This window comes from Toxorhynchites rutilus, chromosome 3, assembly GCF_029784135.1.
Source record: "Toxorhynchites rutilus septentrionalis strain SRP chromosome 3, ASM2978413v1, whole genome shotgun sequence".
Taxonomy (NCBI): domain Eukaryota; kingdom Metazoa; phylum Arthropoda; class Insecta; order Diptera; family Culicidae; genus Toxorhynchites; species Toxorhynchites rutilus.
In genome coordinates, this window is record NC_073746.1 from 79,020,792 (window position 1) to 79,044,270 (window position 23,479).

At 37.7% G+C, this 23,479-nt stretch overlaps 1 protein-coding gene across 4 annotated transcripts in view; it reads right to left on the bottom strand.

Annotated features, from left to right (window-relative positions):
* The window catches only part of LOC129774911 (neural-cadherin-like), a 1,140,595-nt gene that overhangs the window by 543,731 nt on the left and 573,385 nt on the right, over positions 1-23,479 (bottom strand). For 3 of the 4 annotated variants that reach the window (XM_055778981.1, XM_055778978.1, XM_055778982.1), the window contains exon 1: positions 17,853-19,384. The exons of the other annotated variant lie outside the window; for it this stretch is intronic. In XM_055778981.1, coding sequence (XP_055634956.1) covers positions 17,853-17,904 — 52 coding nt within the window. In that variant the 5' untranslated portion in view covers positions 17,905-19,384. Of the gene's footprint in view, positions 1-17,852; positions 19,385-23,479 lie in introns of those variants that run through there. 4 annotated transcript variants of the gene reach the window in all.

A 23,479-nucleotide genomic window follows, 5' to 3' on the forward strand; every position in this document is an offset into this window, starting at 1 on the left:
AGACAAATCGGCAGACTCAGCCAGAGGGGCGAGTCCAACGAGACGAACGAATGAGCGTTAAAAAGGAGCGATGGCAAAAAATACATTCATTACGACTTGTTCGCTCGTTGGATTCACATGCAGGCTAAAAAGGGTCCTTTTCAGGATCACAAAATTATCTTCAATCTAAAGAGTTTATTGTTTTGTTATCACTCGATATCCCCATCTTGTTCGGCTAAACCTTTCTGTTTAGCGATTACATTTGCCACTCGCCACAGCTTTCACAGTTGGAAAATTTCTTCCCATCCAGCTTGTGACATATTTTACAGTAAATTACATTCAATGGCACGTCCCATTATCACCACTCAGTATCGGATTGGAGGTAATTTTAACCTGTAATTGAACATTTGCGATGACAGTGGTACAGTGTCGACTTTCAATGTGGGGTCATAATTTGGACCCCGAACTCTATGTTTACAAAAATGTCCAACTAAATAAGTCGCATTACATGTCCGTCCAATTAGCTAAATGTCGAACTAATTGTAAATTACTGTACTTTCAATCTGGAAACAATTTAAGAATTGGTGAAAATTGAATAATCAGGAAAGTCCCCAACTATCAATAAGCTCAGAACAACTGCCAAATTCACATACTCATCAGATCCTGGCAAACAAATTATGAAAGAATCAATTTGTGTTTTATTATTATTTTGGATAATGTTTTAGAAAGCATTGAACTGTATTTCCTAAACTCTTTTTTGAAAGGTTTAATGGCCCTGAAAAGCGCCTTGTTTTATGGAATGGTTTGCCACTCGCCACTCGCTGCAACTGCCTGTTGTCGTGATGTCCACCGAACCGAATGTGTTCTGTTCCGAATGCGGGTTTTCTTATCGTCGCGAGCAGCTTTGCCGGCTAACTCGATCACTTCGGCGGCCGAAACTATATAACGCCGGCTAGGTGGACTGGTGCACTGGTACTAACGCCTAGCTACTCTTGCGGGGAACTCTAGATCAACACGGTTCGAGCGGGATTTTGCCTTTCCCTTCACTTTTCCTCCTTTACCATGTCCAGACATGGCTGCTTGTGTTGGTTTGTTGATGTGTTGTGATGCGAACCGATGTGGTGTACGGTTTGAATGAGAATGATCGTTACGGCAGCGGAGCGGGGATTTTTAAGCTGACTGGCTGGCTCGAGAATTACGCATGTGTGAGACTGCGACCAATGTTTCGTTCATTTTTTTTTCTTTTTCCTTTCCAATCGTGCTTCATTCTATTTCGCTGCTGCTCTGGTTGCCCGTTTTGGTCGGTATGATTTGAGGAGCACAAAATGGACCAATCAAAAATGGGCACATAGTGCATTTTGACAATGCTTGATATTTCACAATTATTCAATTATTTATCTCAAGAAAAATGAAATGTTATTCGTTATGATAGATGCGTAGATGTATTTCCTATCAATTGATGCAAAAACCTTTGCGATCTATTGAGAAATGCTCGAGTTATAAGCGTTCCAAATCTTGCATTTTTTCCTACTTGTTCAGTGCCTAGACTTCCATTTCACCCCCTACATCTTCCGGTTAGACGTAGTCCTACGTCAATAAATACGGCACAAACACAAAACCGAACACGCGACGATTGAGCGGTAATATCATCATTGCGGTGAATACACAAACTCACACACTTCGCCTTAGTTATGAGGGGGGAAATACACACACGAAGCTACAATAATCGAACTTGTGCGCCCTTTTTCATCGTCATTTCACTCGCATAAACACGCACTCTCATCTTCGGTGCAGTTCGACACTCACTCGAGAAACTACACAATAACACACACCAACACATTTGCGCGCGTTTCGGAACAAGAAATAAAACGAAACGAAGCATCTGAATACAGAAAATAAAAACAATGCTTTGCTCACTCATCCGAACGAACTTTTTTATGCCAAATGTTGAATTTCCCTCCATTTCCCACAAACCGTATATTACTGTCACAGAAAACACAGACCCTCCATTAAACCAAAACAGTGCTGCACACCACAAACATTCTACAACACCTGAAGGGCACAAATTGAATCTTTCTGAAAACACCAAAAGTCACAAAACACTCACGGATATAAGGCGAAACAACATATTTCAAACAAAAACTGCACCGACGTAGAGCAGAATCAACCGAAACATCCTCTAACACGTAATATGACAAAAAAAAAGCTAAACGCGGAGCGAAGAAAAAACGCAACCACACCCGACGACTATCCGCTCGAGACTTCCCGAATGATTTTTTCCACTGCTGTTTATGATAAAATGGAAAAAAAAGGAATTAAACGGGTTGTTTCTATGGGTCACTACAGCATTTAAATAAGGAACTATTATGTTTTGACGTAGGACTACGTCTTTCATTTCTATACCGGGGTGTAAAATCAAAGTTTCGAATACGAAAGCGTTACGCCGAAGACCGAGATTTTGAGTGTTAATAGCTCCTAAACAACTGAACGAAATGGTATGATAAACACTTCATTCGAAAGATAAAATATCTACGCGTTCTATACTTGTTACTTTCTGATCCAAAAACTTGTTTCAATAGTCTTAAATTTGCTTTCAAAATAGGCTATTGAAATCACCAATCGGTATATAAGCGAGCGCCGCTCGGAAATCCACTCAGTTCTAATTGAACAGCGATTGGAGCATGTTGTCGCTGTTGTGGTGAAGCTCTTCGTTTATCATGAAAGCGCGGATGAACGGTGTCACCAAGAGCCTGTTTGTGCACCTTAGGCCAGAAGGGAATCCATCAGGAGGAGAGTGATACTACAAACGGTTCCCCGGGAAGATCTCGAAGCAGCCGCTACACACACACACATACACGCACGGAATTCTTTCCGTTTGGATCGAGAAAGATCCGGAAAATAATCTGCCAGTTCCTCTAGGAATTTAGAAATACATTCATTTGAAAGAGTTTATTTGAATGTTTTCTATCCATGTAACACTGTGACCAAATATGTTTCAATCAAGTGCTATTAACAGATGGTTATCGAGTTAGCATTAACCACTGGTGGGCTTCCAGTATCGAGGAAAATGTGGAAATATCTAATCGTTACTGAAAATAATCTGCCAGTTCCTCTGGGAATTTAAAATTACATTCATATGAAAGAGTGACTGTAACTGTGTAACTGTGACCAAATACATTAGGTTTTGTGATTTTTCAATCAATCGCAATCAACAGGATAGCTTCTGAAGATTATTCTTCCCCATCAGTAGGATATTTCCGTATCCAATATTGGATGCATAAAACCTTGTGCCTCCAACGTAACGCTCTCGTTTTCGAAGTTCTCCAAATATTCATTCATTCAGAATGAATTCAGATTCAACTTCATACAAATGATCTCTAAATCAACGATAGTCCTACGTCACCCTTGCGGTTATACCATAGATATAACCCACTTCCTGTTTTTGAAGATTTGTAATATGATCACGGTTAAATTGGGTGTTCTTTCAGTCATTAAAAACTTATTAAAATATTTATTATTTCATTTCAATATAGAAAGTGCTGAATTTCAACGCCGTTTCGGTTTCACCTAGACAATATTTTTTGAGCCAGCTTATTGGACGCTAGAGGTTGTAACGCAAAGCGAATTTTCCAAATAATGATCAATGACTTTGCTCATTGATTTCGGTTACATCTGTTTCATAACGAAAAACAATGTCTCATAAATGTTTGTAGATCCAAATAAAAATGCAATACCAAGAGCATGTTTTCTTAGTTCTGTAAATCGTACTCCTGGAACAAATTTAGAGAAGAAATCCAAAAGATCATGGTTATCAAAGTTGTCACGCAGTTCTGAATCATACTGCATTTCAATAATGGATTTTTTTTTCATGTGCTTCGAAGTACCCGAATCTGCGAGAAAATCAGCCTTTATCGCCTGGAGTGCGTTAGCTTGTTTCCTAGCTTATTTATTTATTTTTGTATTATGTTAAATTTTCAGTGTCAGAAAATTAAAAATTAAATTTTCCCATTTGTTTTTCGAACAACATAAGTTTGTTTTCATTTTTTTTCTGGTTGAGATGTGAACCGATTCACCTTGCAGGCCCAAGTTCAAGTGTGATCTGCTATACATTTCTCGTTTTTTTTTTTTTGAAATTCTCGCCTGGTTTTAAGTGAGAGGTGGAATGTCGCCATACTGTGCGTCCAGATCTTCAGGAAAAGCTTGGAGCTCACGATGATTCAACTCGTGTAATTTGATGAAGTTTACGATTCTTGAACTCTACATTTTTGGCGCAGAAATTCTCTTGATGTATGATGCAATGATACTGCATGTATTACTCCAAAATTTCTGGATGTTTTCGAAGACGATCAATAGCACCTTCGTTCTTTACTAAGGTAAAAAGTCAATTTTAATATGAAATATGGAAAGCATAATCAAAATTAAGCAGACCACATAAATAAGGAGTTCCATCAGCAACTGCACCGGAAATTCTCTTCAACAATGGATCGAATTTCTACGCGGTGGGTTTAAGATATCGATGCGTTTTGTCGTTTAGGAAAAAACAAAAAAAAAAGGTAAAACGAAAAGGTTTTGTCGTTAGGAAAAGGCAAGTCGATTCTTCCGCTACTTTAAATTCGTTGGATGTGTCAAAAAAAAATAGCTAATTGATTGTATCAGAAATATCTGTATTCTCATCCATCGTCAACTTTAGATCAGATGTTCTGCTTTCGTTTCGTAATAGGCTAATCGTTTGATCCGCTACCTCCATACACTCCTTCGCATACTCACTATCCGATGACACACCTTTGATTGAGCAGCATTTTTTCCGCTATAATGTAGCATACTTCTACTCACAACACGCTCGCTACTCAATTGTTCTTTTAACTCAATTTTTTCAGCACGGACTGTGCCAAAAATACTTGTACATTTTTGACGCATTTTTCGATTCATACGAGTACGAGTAATATCGTTCCGGATTGAACTCCTTCATTACGGCAATAGCTTCGCTACAAATCAAATCTTCGGTCCGTAAAAACGTAAATTTCGAACCATTTCTTCTGCAAAACAAGCCCTTCCCCACTCATTTTTTTTAATTTTTGCTAGTGCTTTTCGTTTCAATAAACACAAGACATACAACTGCAGGCAAAAAGAAACGATTTCCAATAGACACTGAAATGGAAATAAACTCGAATGTTCTTCAATGGCGAAAACACATAAAAAATCAACTGAATTCTCTCCAAAACTTTCTCTTCTTTCTTCTACACTCATTCTTTCGTTTGTTCTGTTCTCTCTCCCATGAGAAACATGGAACCATTGTACAATGGTCCAGGAGATGCATTTGAGTGGAAATTAGCCTTTAGAGCTCGACAGTTATTCTCTAGACAAAAACTGTCTTCGGCAAAGTTGTTACATATGAGGGGCTCAGAATGCAAGGGGTGTAAGTGACTTGACCGATTTCTCTTCATCAACTTTTTATTTAGTTAATAACTCAACTGCAAAAACTTTCCAATTTAAGTTTGCTATAGAATCCGATAGATGAGGTTCTGACCTATTTTCCACATTGGCAAATACAGCTGGGAATGTATTTGCAGCTAAGTTATAACCCAAAGAGAGAGAGTCGATGCAGAGAAATCGATCAAATCACTTACACCCCTTTCATTCTAAGCCCCTCATATGATAGAGCGCTAATTTTTATGTTAAAAAAAAGGGTAACCAAAATTGTTGATGAAATAAAACATCTATCTTTCTTATCTTTATAGATAGAGGTAAACATAGTTCGACAATGTTGTAGTCCCAGTTATTTGAGACATCTTTGTAGAACAACGTTTTTTTTCTATCTCTTGAAATAACCGATATAGCTTTTTTCTAAGTTACGTTAGGGTCACTATGAAAAAACAACTGTTTTTAGCTCTAACTTTTATTTTTCAAATTCTACATACAAACTGTCTTCGGAAGACTTTTAGAGCTTGCTACTACAAACATTTTGCGATGCAAAAATATCTATATCTATATTTCAACTTCGCTCAAATTTATTGATATTTCTTCCCAAAAGATATGCTCTCTTCAATTGTTTGTCATTCTTTCTCGGGCAAACATAAACAAAGTTTATTGACGACATTTGAAAGAGCATATATCACTCTACATGATATGTGATTTTCAACACTATGTTATTTTTTGTGTTTGAGTAAATTAAAATTGAAATCATGAGTTTTTGAATAAAAACAACATCAATAACTTTAAGTAGGATTAAGATATTGACAAGTTCTGCATCGCGAATTGATTGGAATTGATAAGCTCTAAAAGTACGAAGACAATTTTGTTGTATAACTTGAAATATTAAAGTTGACGCAAAAAAAACCGTTTTTTCATGGTCCCTAATGCAGCTTAGAAAAAAAAGCGCTAAATCGATTATATTAAAAGATAGAAAAAAGCTTTGTTCTACGAAGTTGTTTAAAATAACTGGGGCTACAACATTGTTGAACTATGTTCATCTCTATCTATAAAGATAAAAAAGTTAGATTTTTTATTTCATCGACATATTTGGTCACCCTATTTTTGATAACATAAAAATGAGCGCTCTATCATATGTAACAATTTTGTTGAAGACAGTTTTTGTCTAAAGAACAAATATCCCCCACAAAGTCGTTTTTCGCGCTTTGTGTCTAAGTTGCATTAGGGTAACCATGAAAAAACTTTTTTTTTGCTTTAACCTTTATATTTCAAATTCTACATCAAAACTGTCTCCGTACGACTTTTAGAGCTTATCAATATTAACATTTTGCGATGCAGAACTTGTCAATATCTTAATCCTTCTTAAAGTTATTGATGTTTTTTACCCAAAAACACAAACATGTTTTATGTCTGCCCCAAAAAGAATGACAAACAAATGAAAAGAGCGTGTTTCTTGGGAGGAATATCAATAACTTTGAGTGAAGTTGAGATATTCACAAGTTCTGCATCGCAAAATGTTTTTATTAGTTCTAAATGTTTTCCGAAGACAGTTTGCATGTAGAATTTGAAATGTAAAAGGTAAAGCAAAGAAACAGCTTTTTTCATGGTGACCCTAACGTAACCCAGAAAAAAGCTATACCGGTTATTTCAAGAGATGGAAAAAAAACTTTGTTCTACAAAGATGTCTCAAATAACTGGGACTACAACATTGTCGAACTATATTTACCTCTATCCATAAAGATAAGAAAGTTAGATTTTTTATTTAATCGACCAATGAAATGAGCGCTCTATCATATGCAACAACTTTGTCGAAGACACTTTTTGTCTAGAGAACAACTGTCGCGCTCTAAATGCTAATTTCCACTTACATGCATCTCCTGGACCATTGTGCATTGGGAGACATACGCATTAACGTCATTGGATCAAAAATTTTATTATGTATTTTATTACGGCGGTCAACGATTCGATAACACTGAAGAAATTCGTGACGCAGTTACATCGTACTTCAAAAAGTTGGACGCTACGCACTTCGCACTCGAAATAGAAAAACTCGTGCCACGTTATGAAAATTGCCTCGAACGTTACGGCGCTTATGTAGAAAAATAGAAAATAAAATAGAAAAAAAGATTACGAAAATCACCTTGTTTTTTGTCCTAACTTTATTTTTCGCGATTTTATTAGTTGTAATAAAAATGAGCTCAATAATTAAAATAATCAATTCACTTCCACCAGATTATCGAAAAAGTGGTTACAGTACAAAAAGACCAATTCATTTAAAATTCGATATCAATTCAATTAGAAATAAAAGTCTCACAAAGTAGGATGTTTTCAGCTAAAAAAATGCTACATTTGAAGCAAACTTGAAATCCATTTTTTTCTACGATCCGATTTCCACCAGAAAATAGAAGCCCATGTACCCTGAACACTCCGAATGGAAATTAACAGAAATCTCAAACTATTCTCAGCATCATCTTTCAAAGCAACTTAACTCTGCCTCCCCATGGAAGCAGTCTGGCGTGTGCTAGGTTATTGTATTATCGCACCCGAGGTTGATGAAACACGCTCCAATGCGGGGGATCCAAATGCCGTACAAATAAATAGGTTGTACATATGCACTAAATATACTCTGCAGACATAAAACCACAAACCGACTTGCGATTTGTCCCGGACATTGTCGTGTGGCTTCTGCTCGAAATGAACATTGCATACTGCTGGTGGCAATAATCAAATACTGAACAGAGTGGAATCCTCACATCCACAGAGGAGGGAGCAGGAGTTTTGTGTTTTTCTTTCGCTCGTCTGTTCTTGCATGCCTGATGAAGCCCGGGGAAATAAGTTATCCGTAGAAAATTGTATTGTATTGCTGGTGTTTGTTTCTGATTGATTACTCCTCATTCGGATCGACAGTTCGATGATGCGTGAATACAATTTCCCGAAAAGTTTCACCTTCTGTTGGGATGCACGAGCCAAACACGAGGAAGCACACTGATTTCCCCGATAGGCATTTTCTGGAGCATGGGAAGCCGTACATGCCGGCAGTATGGAAGCAGCCGGCAGAGCGAAAATGTGAAATTCGAATCACGCACCAGATGCTCGGCAGGAGTGAAATGAGCTAGAAAATTTTCACTTTTCATTTGCGCCAGAATGAGTGAACGTATTTGCCTACGAGGCCGAGATTGATTCGATTGGATTTTATTTTGGTTCTGCAAATCAATCGGCCGATATATTCATTCCCTGGTACCTGAAGTCCCGAACTGTGGCTTTGGGTTTGGGCTGAAATGATACGAAGGATTGGTAAATCCAATGGCTTCTTACTGGAACGGTTGTCAAATGATGAGCGTTCCGGGTTTGATTTGAAATTATCTAAATGGTGCTTAAATCTTGAGCCGTATGAATGAATTCGATCGATTTTGGCAGTCATCATTCTGGCCTATATTCTAGCCCGGAGGTATTGTCGTATTTATAAAAAAAAACACGACCATGTTTTTTCAGCTTCACAAGCGAGTTTCTGATAAATAATCGATAATTCATCATATCACTTGAATTGTGAAGGTTTTCTTTATTCACCTTGCACCAAATTCAACCAGCATCAAACTTTTAGCTTTATCAAAAGCCAAAAAAATTTCAGTTCCAAGGTGGTGCGGCTTGGTTTAATCGTCAATATCGAAGAGCGTGTGTTAAAGTGAATTTTTTCAACCGTTGACACACAAAATTCATTATTAGCTATGGAATTTTAAAACATTCTGAACCATATGTTATACTTAACATAATATTGTGGATGGCGTAGTGGTAACATCCATACCTCTCACGCAGAGATCACGAGTTCAATTCTCACTCCCAACATTCTTCCAAAAATGGAAGTAAAAGTGACGAACCAGCCGAAATGTGTCGAAAGTCACTATAATAAAGAAAAAAAAAAAAAAAAAAAAGATTGGGGAGATGTCCGTAGCTTCCAGGATTTCACACTTGGTCAATCGTCCATCATTCGTAGGCATATCATGTACATTATTTCATATGTAGAAGCACTTTTTGGATGTCCTCAACGAAAGGCATCTAGGCTTCAAGAATCATCACGTTGAATTTATTTATCCCACGCGCACTCGTACGCGATGTTAAAATTGTTTCCATCTAAAAATAATACCATGACATGTCTTCTTCGAATAGGTTATAAATGAGAACTGACATGATAAATTGAGTTGATATTTTGTGTGCGTTCGTAAGCAGGATGAGTACGCATAATACATACAGACATACATTTGTTTCAACTAGTGCACTAGGCGTAGGTTTCGTTCCGCGAGTTTTCCAGCCAGCCTGGTGTACTTTAGAACGCATCAATTATCGTCATTGACAATGGAAGAATCAGAAAATTTCAGCTCCTCATAGAGCAACATCACTTTCTAATTCCATCAAATACGAATATAACCTTGGGACAACGAGTATGTGTCTTAGCCCCGCTCAAGTTTTTCCGATATTTCTGATTTTTTCAATGTATTATGTCTTCGAATCAGCTTCTGACATACAGTTTTTCGACATTCCAATTCATGTGCAATACCATGTTTGCTTATAAACGATTGACAATAGTTGGTCGATCGAATTTGAATACCACAGCTATTTTAAGTAGATTGTGTTTTATTATGGAGCAAATCCAAGCCAAATCAGCCGGCCAGCTGACCCGACCCTTTTCGATTTTTTCGAAACATGGTACTTGTGATGGGAGCTACCCAAATTCACCATTTTATGTATCACTAGCTAACCCGGCAAACTTCGCCCCGCCCATTTACTTGATTAATTCTCGAGTAATGCAGAAATTTGTGTTTTATTTGTATGGCAGCCACCCCTAAGAGAGGGGGAGGGGTATCTAACCACCATAGAAACATTCATTGCACCCTAAAGTTTCCATATGCCTAATTTGGTTTAATTTGCTTGATTAATTCTCGGGTAATGCAAAAATTTGTGTTTCATTTGTACGGCAGCCCCCTCTAAGAGAGGGGGAGGGAGTATCTTAACACCATAGAAACATTTATTGCATCCTAAAACCTCCACATGCCAAATTTGGTTTCATTTGCTTGATTAATTGTCGAGTAATGCAGAAATTTGTGTTTCATTTGTATGGCAGACCCCCCCCCCCCCCTTAGAGAGGGGGGAGGGGTCTCAAAATATCACGAAAACCTTCCCCGGCCCCAAAAACCCCTACATACCAATTTTCATGTCGATCGGTTCAGTAGTTTCCGAGTCTATAAGAATCAGACAGACAGACAGACATCACTCCTTTTTTATATATATAGATAGATAGATAGAAGATAGATAGATATGACCAATTTAAATTACGATTGATTTTTTAAAAGAGGGGTATTCAAAATCATTGATCTTTCTTTCAAAAAATCGTAACTCGAAATCCAGAATTCTGATTAAAATATGATGCTTAACAAAATTGTTAGAACTATGAACTATTTAGGAAAAAGAAAAATTTTAAATGCATTGTTAAAGAATCTTCCTCAAAAATTGATGTCATTATTAAAAACTTTCATGTCGCAAAAAATACCCTTCGATATTTTTATTATACTTAATTTTATAGGAAAACCGTTCTAATTCAACAAAGACTTATAGTGTTGCCATTTCGGACAAAAAAACCTGTTCTTGCAATATTTGAAAAAGCATGCAGAAAATGGGATATACATAATTTTGAAGCTACCGCTTTCATGTTTCGGTATATTTTACGAATACATTTATTACCTGGGTGTTCGTAGATGTCGTTGATTTCTTTCGATTTCTTATTATTTTTCCAGACTTTTTATAGGCTAACACAATTTTTGCTCTAACCAACCAGCAAATCCAATTATCCATAGCTTTTATTGGATTGCTAGAACTTCCTCTAGGACCCTTCCATGCAGAGATATTTTTGTTTGAATAAAAAAATTGCTCCTTCTTCATCGATGATGAATAATTCATTATCATTATCACATCGCAAACCGGAAGGCAGTTTCGAAAACTCCAAAAAACTCTATACAAGCTATTTTAATGCTTCGACAGAAAAAAATTATTTGAATTTTTTCCATTTCATTCAATTCTTTGTTTTTAAGAGGCTTTAAACTTTGCATTTTATTCGCCTCTAGCAATTTTTTGCATCGATTTCGAAAAATTGCCAAAAACACGTTTTTCATAGTGTCTTACAAAATATTCTGTAATTTTGCAAATACAAAATTTGCATTTGCAAATACAAATTTGCAATTTTGTTAATCTGCAAAAGGTTTGGAAAACCTGAAAGAATCTTTTTTTTTATTCATTCCCGATATTTTGTTCACTACACATACACATGCCACCATAAAAACGTATTTGTAAAATATTCCGAAACATGAAAGCATCAAAATGATTTCAGTTAAAGTTGAAGCATTCCAAAAAACACTTAAAACTTTCGACATTGTACTCGCACTGGTTTTCCATTGATTTTCCAACAACTTCGTTAAGCATCATGTTTTTATCAGATATCTGGATTTGCTAAGTACGATTTTTCGAAAGAAAAATCTATAGTAATTTAAACTAGTCACATGATAGTTAAAGTTTTGATTTTGAGTAGCTTCCATCATAAGTACCAGATTTCAATAAATTGGAAAATTGCTGTTCATCGGCTGACGAATACCACTGCGAGAACATTCGTTGCTATCCCAAGGAAAAAAGAAAAAGAAGCCACTATATGAATATTGGGCTCGCTCCAGTCAACCACAGTTTCTCTTCTGCTACCGTGTTGAATTGGACATGTAACTTTACTTGTTTCAGAATCAATATTTAGAATATGCACAAAGCAAATATAGTGCAGTGCTTGCACTGGCGCGCAGAAATATAATAGAAAAGAATTATTTTAAATTGTATTTGGGGTATTCATTCTTCAGCCAGCGAGCAGAGGGTTTTCTCAACACGTAATCGTTTCGGAGGGAGAGTAGTAATGGAAAAATGTCAAACCGTATTGTAATTCCGATCTCTTTTTTTAAATTTTAGTCTCAAATCCGAGGACGAGACTCGATGAAAAGATACTCCGTGTCAATTTTCATACCGTTCGGTGAAGAGTGTGATTGATTGGTAATTGAATCACACATAAGCACTTCTGATTATACGGGCTACCAATATTGATAGTGGTACAAATATAGAATCGGCTGTAGTGTGTGTATCTAGAAGAAGAGTATGTATTACGTGCATTGGTGATAAGGACAAAAATTCTCGCGAGAACAATGCACACATCATGGATAAACCATCTTCAGTTGCTTCTATAAAAACAACGCATGCTATCGGCCCCTTTCAGGGCCACCAAAACTGTTACTGAAGAGTTATTTAGAAAAACATCGATGCATTCTAAAGTAATATCTGAAATAATGAAAAGCAAATCAATTTTAATTTGTTTTAGCCGGGAGTATTCAGGAGAGTTTTTGGGCTTATTCGTGACTTTTTCCAATCGAAATCAGATTGAATAGAGATGTAGGTGCCAAATAATAAATAAATAGAGCTTATGGGACGATCGTGACGTCATAGATTTTACTGACTTTGATCCGTCAACCACTCAAAATCATATTTCTAAGGAAGGTACTGTATGAAATGCAACCAGTTCCGAGACCAACAAAACAGTCCGAAGAAATCATATCCAGCGTAGAATTATCGATGATTTTAATCGTGACCTTCTTCCGATCGAACTTTGTTCAACATTCGCTAATTCGTGTACTGTTTCCGGATTAAAACTGGAGTCAAAGTGCAGCGCGTTTCAAACGGGTTGCGGAGAATGTATTTTTCAGCCGCAAGAGCTGTTCTTCGATTGAAAACTGAAGGTGAAAATCTATTCTGGCACATTACTTCACGCACAAGTCACATTATCATTTAGAAAATTCAAACAAATAAAAATAAAACAATATATTTTAATTAACAGCCCTTGGTCTCTCCTACGTCTTTCTGGTTAAGTCACCGACATTTTTTGGAAAAACAAACTAGTTGTAAAGAAAAGGTTATAAAGTAATCATTCAAAATTTTAGATAGATACTTCGTAAAGAAACTCACCTGAGAAACCGCGTTAATGGAAAAATCCGCTTAAAGAAAACCTTGTAAAAAACTCGGTAAAAAACCTGGGTGTAACCTATAACTTTTAATAAATTTTCTGTCATAGATCGAATACTGTTACGGCAAAATTTTCGTCTTTTGAAATAATCAGCGTTTCGTGCATTTTCGTGCCTCTACTGGTATTGTGGTCGTTTTGCGCGCTCAACCGCATCAATTAGATTCAGAAGAGGAACTGGTACAAATTCGATACCCCATTTTGTTTTTTTGGACTTAGCCCTTGGCCAATGCTCGGAACTTCTTCATGTTACGTCAGCTAATGAAGAGATCTATTGAGGATATTTCCCCGCAAACCGATTTCAAAAATCTTGATTTGGCTCGGAGCTTTCAGCATAGAAGTGAAACAACTCACATTCGAGTACCCGAGATGCCTGGGTATAAATTTGGCACCCCATTGTTTTATTTTTTCAAATTAAAAGAATCGTCCTGATATTACTGAAAAATGTATTTTTTGACATTTTTATACAAACTAGAAGTGAAGTACACTATCTTACGGAAATTAACTCAACTTTGACGAAAAAGCATGCAATTTTACAAAACAAAGAGGAACAAAAAACGATTTTTTCAAAAGTTTTTATCCCCAAATCGGGCGAAATTTAATTTTGCTGCATGGGCATGCAATACTTAGCATAGTGTATCATCAACACTATGTTTACATTGGGGTGCCAAATTACCCGCATACCGAATTTTCACTTTGGAATGAAATCTATGAAATTTGTGATTAAAATCTCGATACACTTACTCGAATTCGTTGAAGAACATCAATTTCTTGTTCCAAATCAGCTTTAATATTTAAAATCGGCTCACTATTCGATTTTTAATGATTTAAAAAGACGCCCATGAAAATTTTTCGAGATTTCAAAAGCAACAAAACATGAAATTTTTTTTCAAAAAACACAGATATTTTGAGTTTTTGGCATCTGACGTTTGTTACTACATTACTAGAACACTTTTTTTTTATTCACCACCAGAGTGCGCTCATTACCACCGGAGATCCGGGTGGGTACCAAATTACCCACGGGGTACCGAATCCTCTATAATTAAGAAAATACACAGAACAACATCTGCAGCGTGATATTAAGCCTGGTCGTCGATGTAGAAGCATGGTCGGGGCAGGCCGCATGACCTTTTTTTCTTTGGGCTGCTATCCAAATCCGCACTTATTGCAAAAGATAATTATTTGACACACAATCAGTCTTTTTACACAACCAAATGATTGTGACGCCAAAGCAAAATAAAAAAAAACTATAAAACGAGCTGGACTATCGACTTAGAAGAAGGTAGTGACTCCAAATCGCTCCAAATGACTCCAAAGCTTGTAAAACTTTCGAAGTTCGTTACCGAATATCTGGTTTGGCAGGCTGTCTGTACCTGTGGCATTAGAGGTCACATCATCATTGCAACTGGGACCTTCGAACAGGAAATTTACGTGAACGAGGGTCTGAAGAAACGTGTTCTGTGTTTCCTCAAACAACAAATTGAATTGGCATCCTGCCAATGCGGAACAAGGGACACGGAGTGGTATGACTCTAACAACCTGCAGGTGGTGCAAAAGTGTACAAATGATGTACATTATCTGATAGCAGGAGTGAAATTGAAGGCCTGGTTATTCTGATTCGGTTAACCGGATATTTAGTTTCATATTATTTCAGTCATTCAGTCATCAATAATAAAAAGAAAGATTTTTTACTACGTACTCTTTCGGTTTTTCCTCAAAGTAGTCCTCAGTAATTCGGTAATTCGGTAATTTCGGTAATATTCTACGGTTGCAATGGCTGGAGCAGAGTCCGAATAACGGATAATTTTGGTTTGCACTGTATTTTACAGTGCAACAATAACAAAAGTTGCTTCGCTCTCAATGCTGTAACGCACGAACCAATCGACCGATTGCTGCTAAATTTTGACACGTATCCATTGAAAGATGGTGCTTTGTGATAGTCAAGTAGATTTTTGCAAGAGGCGCCATCTAGACGTCAACCTTATGAACTTTTCGGCCGAACTATTAAATTTACACGCATTCTTATTTAACGAAATTTTGTTCGTAATACCCTTTAGCTTATGATCAACAATTGTTCCGTTTTGACAGCGACATTGATGGTGATCGTAAGTTCAACCCAATTTTCTTGCATTTAGGACAGTCTTCTACATCGCCAATGAAAATAACCCACAGAAAACAAGCAAGGACTCGCGTTATTGGAACAATTGTGAAAATAAAAAAGAACCATGGAAGATAATCGTGGTATCCATTCTTTTGTTTTCGTATTTTTCCCATTATGTGTAAGCATTCGGGAGGGGTCGCTTCTTTTTTAAAAGCGCTTCTACACCCAAACTAGCGTTGGCTGAAAACATTCATCTTTGCATAAAAAATGCCATTTCATGTGCTGGAGGGTCAAATGCGCAAATAATGATCTGTTTTAAAAGCTTAAAAAAGGTTTGTATGTAAGCGAGCAGACATCTCTTTTTGATTTCTTTTCTCACTTCATTTGGTATTGTGCAAAAAAAAAGTGTATTCGACGTCAATGGGGATTGAACCAAGGCCGGCTGAAATGCAAAGCTATTTCATACGATCACGCCATCCATATAGCTGCCAGTGCTGTTATATGCAAGCGTGATAATATTACACCTCGTCATAAAATGAAGTTGGGAAATGTTTTCTGAAAGGATAAAGAAGAACATGAACGAAAATATATCTTTCTCTGTCTGGGTCGTGTATTTGGCAAACTATACGACAAGCTTTTATATGCTTTCATTTAAATGTGTCTCCTGTTTCGCTCGCTCATATTGGCTCTAGCATATATATTATACAAATGATATACACGTATTGGGGAGTAGAACATTTTCTGTTATTTTTCAGCTCATTTAATGTAATAAATCGGGATGCCATAATATGCGCTAAAAATGCACTTTGGGTGTAGCAATCGAGCCGATTTTCAATGTGATAATGCTAGTAATTCATCGTCTTCGATATTTTTGGGTTGTGTTTTGATATTGATTTTTTTTAAACAATTACTTTTGTACAGTTTATATCTGACTGGTTTTTGCGATATAGTCTGATTACCTCAACATCCTTTAAGCAATTGATGGAGTTCTTATACAATCTTTTTCATATCACATATCAGATGTTCACATCAGCAAACCACTTTAATAAGCAAACACGTTTAATTTTCACTAGGCAAATGATGTTTAGGGGGTCTTCGTAGCTACTTGGTTACGCGTTCGCTAACTAAGCGATCGATCGTGAGTTCAAACTCAGGGCCCTCATCTTTGTGTTGTTATAGAATAACTACGTCCACGCAACAATCATCAGCGATGGGGATCGATCCACGGCGGAGTAAAGATCGATTCATCCATGCAACAGCTCTGCTCTGCAAGAAACATCGGACTGCTGTTCTATTAACACATTGCGGACCGCTCACGAGTTTTCTCGTGTTTCGCGTTCCGTCTATTACGGATGGATCACGAAATAACTCGTGTTTTCTACACTTGATGGTTAAATCCTTGGTCTGCCAAGAATCTAACAAGGCCTACCGATGGCTCGCCTTCGTCTCATCCACACTGAAGGAAACGATCTCATTCGTGGAATCCGAACAAATGAAGCGTACAAGTTTGCCCCAAAACGTGCGGTCCTTAATGTGTTAATAACCCAACAATGATCAATTTCCACTGTCTCCGCTGTCCGGTCATCTGAACAATAGATGAGCAGAAAGGCCTAAATGGCTACTACTACTGTGTAATTTCCAATTTATAGAACCATAGACATATGTACATGTTCACGATTAAAACCCGGCTCTGTTACAGCTAAAATGCTAATGAGCCTAATAAATAAACAAATGGGATAAAAAAAGATGTTTACGCAAATAATTGTGTAAGCTGACTGAATGTTACCAAGAACGTCTTTTCTAGATAAACTGATAACATAACGTTGATATCGACTGCTAGAACTGACGGCGAGGGAAACTAAATGAAGGCATGATTATGCAGAGATACCAGCAAACCTGTGGGAAAGGGCGGAGGCATGTTCAACCACCCAATAATATGTATGTATCTACATCACAAATTTATATTTAAGGAAACTAAAAAGAATGTGCAGTTTTTCGTAACAGACGCAACTGTAGCTCGATATCAAATGATCTCTCTTTTCTTGAATTATTACTTGTTGCATTACGCGAAAATAATTAAAACTTTCATGACACAAATGGACGACACAAGTCAAATATAAATGGATGTAATACTAGACACATTATATTACAGCAAAATGAAACAGTACTGAAGAAATATAATCGTAAATCACTTAAAATGTGCGCATTCATATTTTCCACATAGCCTATCATACTGCTCGTAACACTCACCTAAATAAGTGCTGTTTGTCAGTACCCAAAATATCTTCAGTGGGTCCACCATAACGACGGCGATCAGTTGTGCTATCACTAGTCAAAACCACAGATGAGCCTCAATACACATGATGCGGGAAGGATTCCCCGAAATCGGCAGCTTTCCCAGAACCACGGAACTCGGAAGGCGGCTCTGAGACACGGTGTGTGGACTGGGGTGTAAATTTGCTACGACGTTTGTTGTACTCGAATGTTTCTTTTGATCCGATGTTATCCTAATTACCGCTACGAATAATCCGTTTGTTATTTCATCTCATCCGCGCCACCGGGTGGGACCATACAATATTCACCCTCCCGGTCCCGGTGCGAGCACACACACGCACGTAAGATTATGGTAGTCGAAACTTTTTTAATTTATTTAATTCCAACAACTTTTTTCGCTTCTCGGATTTTCCGCCGAACCGTTACACCGGAACAACTTTGGGCCAAGATAAAAAATATATGTATGGGAGAGCCCATTCACGAGATTCGGCTTGTACTGGAAAGGGATTATGGCAGATGGAAAACATGAGCACACTTATAACACTCGAGCTCGGCTGGTTGTGTGGCAGCGCCGAGGAGAAATTTAATCTGACAAAAATTGCTTTACATTTGTCTACACGCCTTGGCACACATATACACATCCATAAGCCTCTTGCTCGGGCGAAGGAAATCACTTTTATTTATGTTAATGCAGTTATAATTACACTACTTTTTTTTTGCTCCTTTCACGAGTAAGCACGGATGCCCTCTTCAGCGGCAATAATCCTTTCTGCTGCACAATGCTTCCGAGAGGCTCTGGCGGTACCTTGGCGCCACGAGGTCGACCAGTTGTTGTTTTCAATTTCACACTCGACAAACTTGCATCCCGGTGTGTTTCTCCGCTGCCGTAGCACTTCTCGAAAAACTTTCTTTGAACCACACTCAACGCCCAACGCCACTACCTACAAACATCAATCCCCGCAAAACCCGGGAGTCAAGAACTTTTGTAACGGTACTTTAGCTTTTGCTTTTGTTGGCGAAATCTGTTCGCTTCCCAACAGGGAGAGAATTCCTCCGCGCGTTCACACTTGTCGAAGATGTTGATTTCCGCCGAGGCGGAAGAAAAACTGTTCCCACACTTCGTCGTATTATGCCCTACCCAGAACCACAATCGGGAACGATTCAGGGCACCACACTGATGAAGAGAAGGGAGGGAAAAACGTACACAAACAAGACGCAAAAATCATTCGGGAAAGCCCTTAATCTCTCGGTTATATAACTAGCGGTGTCCCACTCAAGGATTCAATCCTGCCCACTATCGTGTGATTTGTATTTTCCGAAAATCCAAGAGCAAAGAGCGAAACTCACATATATATTCCATCAAACCGCTAACGAGATATCGAGGGAACCCCGTTCCACGTCGTCGCGGCTAGTATATCTTCCCCGTGACACGATTGAGCGTGTAGCTTCCGGGATCGCAAACTATTCGGGATAGTCCAGTAGCTCGGTAGCAGGATCAACCTCAACCATAGGCGGGCAAGGCTAAACTAAGGCGTCATCTTCTCGGTCCGCACCGGGTATCTTGTCGCTATCAGCCGCGTTGGAAACGAGCGGTTTCTTGCTCTCCGGCTCTCTCGCCGAGATCCTGGAGGAGCTTTTTTTTTCCCGAGCAACACCCGAACGGGAGCTTTCACTGCCGAATGATAACCGCTGAAAAATCCGGACAACACCGCCATCATGGCGCATGCTCCGGCCGAAGGGATCAAATGCAACAGCAGCAGTGCCTCTCCAGCATCCTTTTGAGAGGCGGAGAGCGAGCTTTCGTGGCACAGTTTTTTTTCTGTTGGGGCAGGATGAACAATCGAAGGATGAAAACACACGTCGAATTGAGATAGGACCAAAATGTAGAGAAACCATACACAACGCGGAGAAGAATGTGGTCACCGTCTGAACACATCACGAGCACGATGAGTGGAGCGAGGGTGAAGGAAGGATCTCGAGAGGACATGCAACCGATAGTCGAGAGTTTGTCCTGTTTCCATGTATTGTTGGAGATTGGCTAGTGGTGCCGTGATTTGGGAAGTTCGTCGGCAGGTGTGCTCGAGAGTATATTGCGCGCCGGACATAACCGGACAAACTGCCTTGGGCGGCAGTGTTGGAAGGAATGTTCAATATAAATTGTATTGCAACATGCTGGATCCTTTCATATCTGAAATGAGACTGGTTGTGTCTGATGTATTCGATGATGAAGAAAAAAAAACTGCAGCAGTTGGAGAGGATGTTGTTCCACACTCTCTTGCTCACCATGGAGCCACATGATCCAATTCAATCCACAGTGAGAAATGGTTGCACCATGTTATTTATGTCGGCAGCGTTCGAGCTGTTAATTCAATTTATCTTTATACAGCGATTTCGAGCTCGATTTCCTAACTGAATTTGCGCTCTCCGCCATCACGGTTCAGAACTTTCCATGTCATGCCGGGCAGGTCAATGCGATTATACTCTGTCCAGACGGAACGATGGACAGGTCCCTGCCAGCATCGGAACGTTGCTTTAAACGCTTGTGATGAGCTTTAAATTAGCTGTTTCGTGCTGGACATTGATCACATAAAATTATCCGGCAAACTTCCACTGTAACGGAACATCTTCCCTCTTTTTGGTCTCCTTCAATGATTTGGATGAGCTTTGCCTCAAAAATCATTTGCGCCATAGTACTCGATAATATACAGAGTCGATTATTTATGATTAGATTATATACAATTTTTGGCTCGATTATATAAAGATTCGTGTTTTTCGAAGATTCTACTTCAATACTTACCAAGAATTGCTTAAAATGATATTGCAGCGAAATTTAAAAAGATAGGAGTTGGGCGTCAGATATTAAATTGCAGAGTAGTTAGAGAGTTTTAATTTGGTTGATAAAAAGAACCAAATTTCTTTAATAGTTGAATGAATTTTAATAATAACACCTTAGAAACCACTAACTATTAAGTTTTTTACTTCCAAAATGTAACCTTAAGGGGGTATTCTATTGTAGAGACACGAATTTCGGACGTTTTTTCGAGCTCCGTAAAAATAAAACAGTATATTTTCACTATCCATTATACAGGGTGTCTTCGATATAACGTACATTTTACTTTCAAAATTGTACGTTATATCGAAGCATAATGAAGAACTCAGAAACGTAGCTCATATTACTTTATTGTGTTGCTGTTTGTGTGAGGTTAATGAATAAATTTAACTAGAAGACGAAGCCAACCTTTCTCATGATGTTTCCCTTCGTACTGTTGATTAAAATTTGATCCATTTAGAATCCGGAATCACAAAACAGTTGTACTTCGGGATTGGTTAAAAGTACACATCATGCTTTAGTATCAAATTACAGATAATTTATTGTTTTTTCAGAGAAACAATATTCAGAAACAAAAATTATTCTTTTGGACTTTGAAAATGTGTACGTTATATCGAGGTAAAATGTACGTTATATCGATGTTTTCCTGTATCATTATTTGTTCATCTATCTTTTAACAATAAAACAAAAATTGAACGGAGAAAAAATATTCATAACTAGAATAGTTAAGAGCTGATGAAGTGAGAGGGTTCAAAAAAAAGTTGTGCCATGGCGTACACGATTCCAGACCTTCTGGTTATCTGAAACAAAAAAATCGAACAGATTCTGAGTCAGTAAAGATGCCGCTATCGCATGAACTTCGGACAATCAAAAACATCTTTTTTGACTAAATGTCAGCCGTTTGAAAAACAAAATGCGGTTCAAAACGTAATTTCTAACGTAATTTTTTAAAAAATAGTAAAATTCAAAAAATATCATGTTTTAGAGCAGGGGTTCTTAAACTATTTTGGGCCAAAGACCCCTTTTCCACAATGAAATCATACCGTACACCCCTATAGCCGAATATTTCTGAGAATCCCATCTTGAGTTTTTTTTCTTTTTGAATAATTATCAATTTTGAAACATTGCAGTTAGTTAAATGAATAAATTTGACATTATTTTCTCATGGAGGTGATCTGATGTAGTGGTAACAACCGTACCTCTCACGCCGAACATCGTCACTAGTTCAATTCTCACTCTCGACATTCTTCAAAAAAATGTAAGTATTGTGACAAAAGTTTTCTTTTCAATTTTGTGTTGTAACCAGAACTTATGACAATCTTGGTTGTACTCCTGCTTGAGCTCCTCATCTGTGCCGATGATAATCAACTTTTCTTGCATTATCACCATGACTCATTTCATGGCTGTGAGTGACATATGATAATATAACATGATCTTGAAGCTTTGAAGCTGACAAATGCGGAAACTGTGAATATTCTGCTTAAATTTTGTTTTTAAAGTTTTGTCAGTACTCGCTACTGAACATCACGAGAGTATTCTTGTTGGACACAGGAGGATTTTCAATTTTAATAAACCAACTCTATTCCGTTAGGCTAGAAAATCCTATAAATATTTTATTTAGTTTCGTATCTCATTTTTATAACAAAGTCCAATCCACAGTCTTTTCTTCACCTACTGCCACTGATGTTAAACCTTCTGTTACAAATAATAATTCTTCAATCAATTCGTACATTGCATAAATTCAAATTAGATTGACTTCGATTGATCTTATTTTAAATTTTTAATAGCGTATAGCGTATAGCGATTCAATTTTTCTTTTACCCTTTCAGTTCAATTTTCTTTTCAAGGATGAAAAAAAGGATGAGGAACCTATTATCTCCTATTTGTATCTTCATCCCTATTGTGTGTCTCTGGCTTGAAAACGATATTTTCTTGCAGCATCTGGAACCGTTGTTTTGGAATAGAGCGCGCACGCAGAATGCGTAACAATTCTACATCGGTAAGCAACCCACTTTTATGATTTGCCCATGTAATTTCGTAGGCTTTGGAAATATGGAAATCACCAATCACCTGCCATACAAATGAAACTCAAGTTTCTGCATTACTCGAGAATTATTCAAGCAAATGAAACAAAATTCTGCATGTGAAGATTTTAGGGTGCAATACATGTTTCTATGATGGTTAGACTCTCCACCTCCCTCTTTTTTTTTTTTTTTTTTTTTTTTTTTTTTTTTATCTGTATTATAGTGATTTTCAACTCATTTTGGCTGGTTCGTCACTTGTACTTCCATTTTTGGAAGAATGTCGGGAGTGAGAATTGAACTCGTGACCTTCAGCGTGAGAGGCATGGATGTTACCACTACGCCAGATCGCCTCCTCTCCACCTCCCTCTCGAAGGGAGGGCTACTATACAAATGAAACACAAATTTCTGCATTACTCAAGAATTTATCAAGCAGATGAAACCAAATTTGGTATGTGGAAGCTTTGGGGTACAATAAATGTTTCTATGATGGTTGGACTCTCCACCCCCCTCTCTAGGAGGGGCTGCCATACAAACGAAACACAAATTTCTGCATTTCTCGAGTAATGCATTATTCAAGCAAATGAAACCAAGTTGGGCATATTGAGGTTTGAGGGTGCAATAAATGTTTCTATGATGGTTAGACTCTCCACACCCTTCTCTACGGGGGGGGGGCTGCCATACAAATGAAACACAAATTTCTGAATTACTCAAGAATTAATCAAGGAAACGAAACCAAATTTGGCATGTGG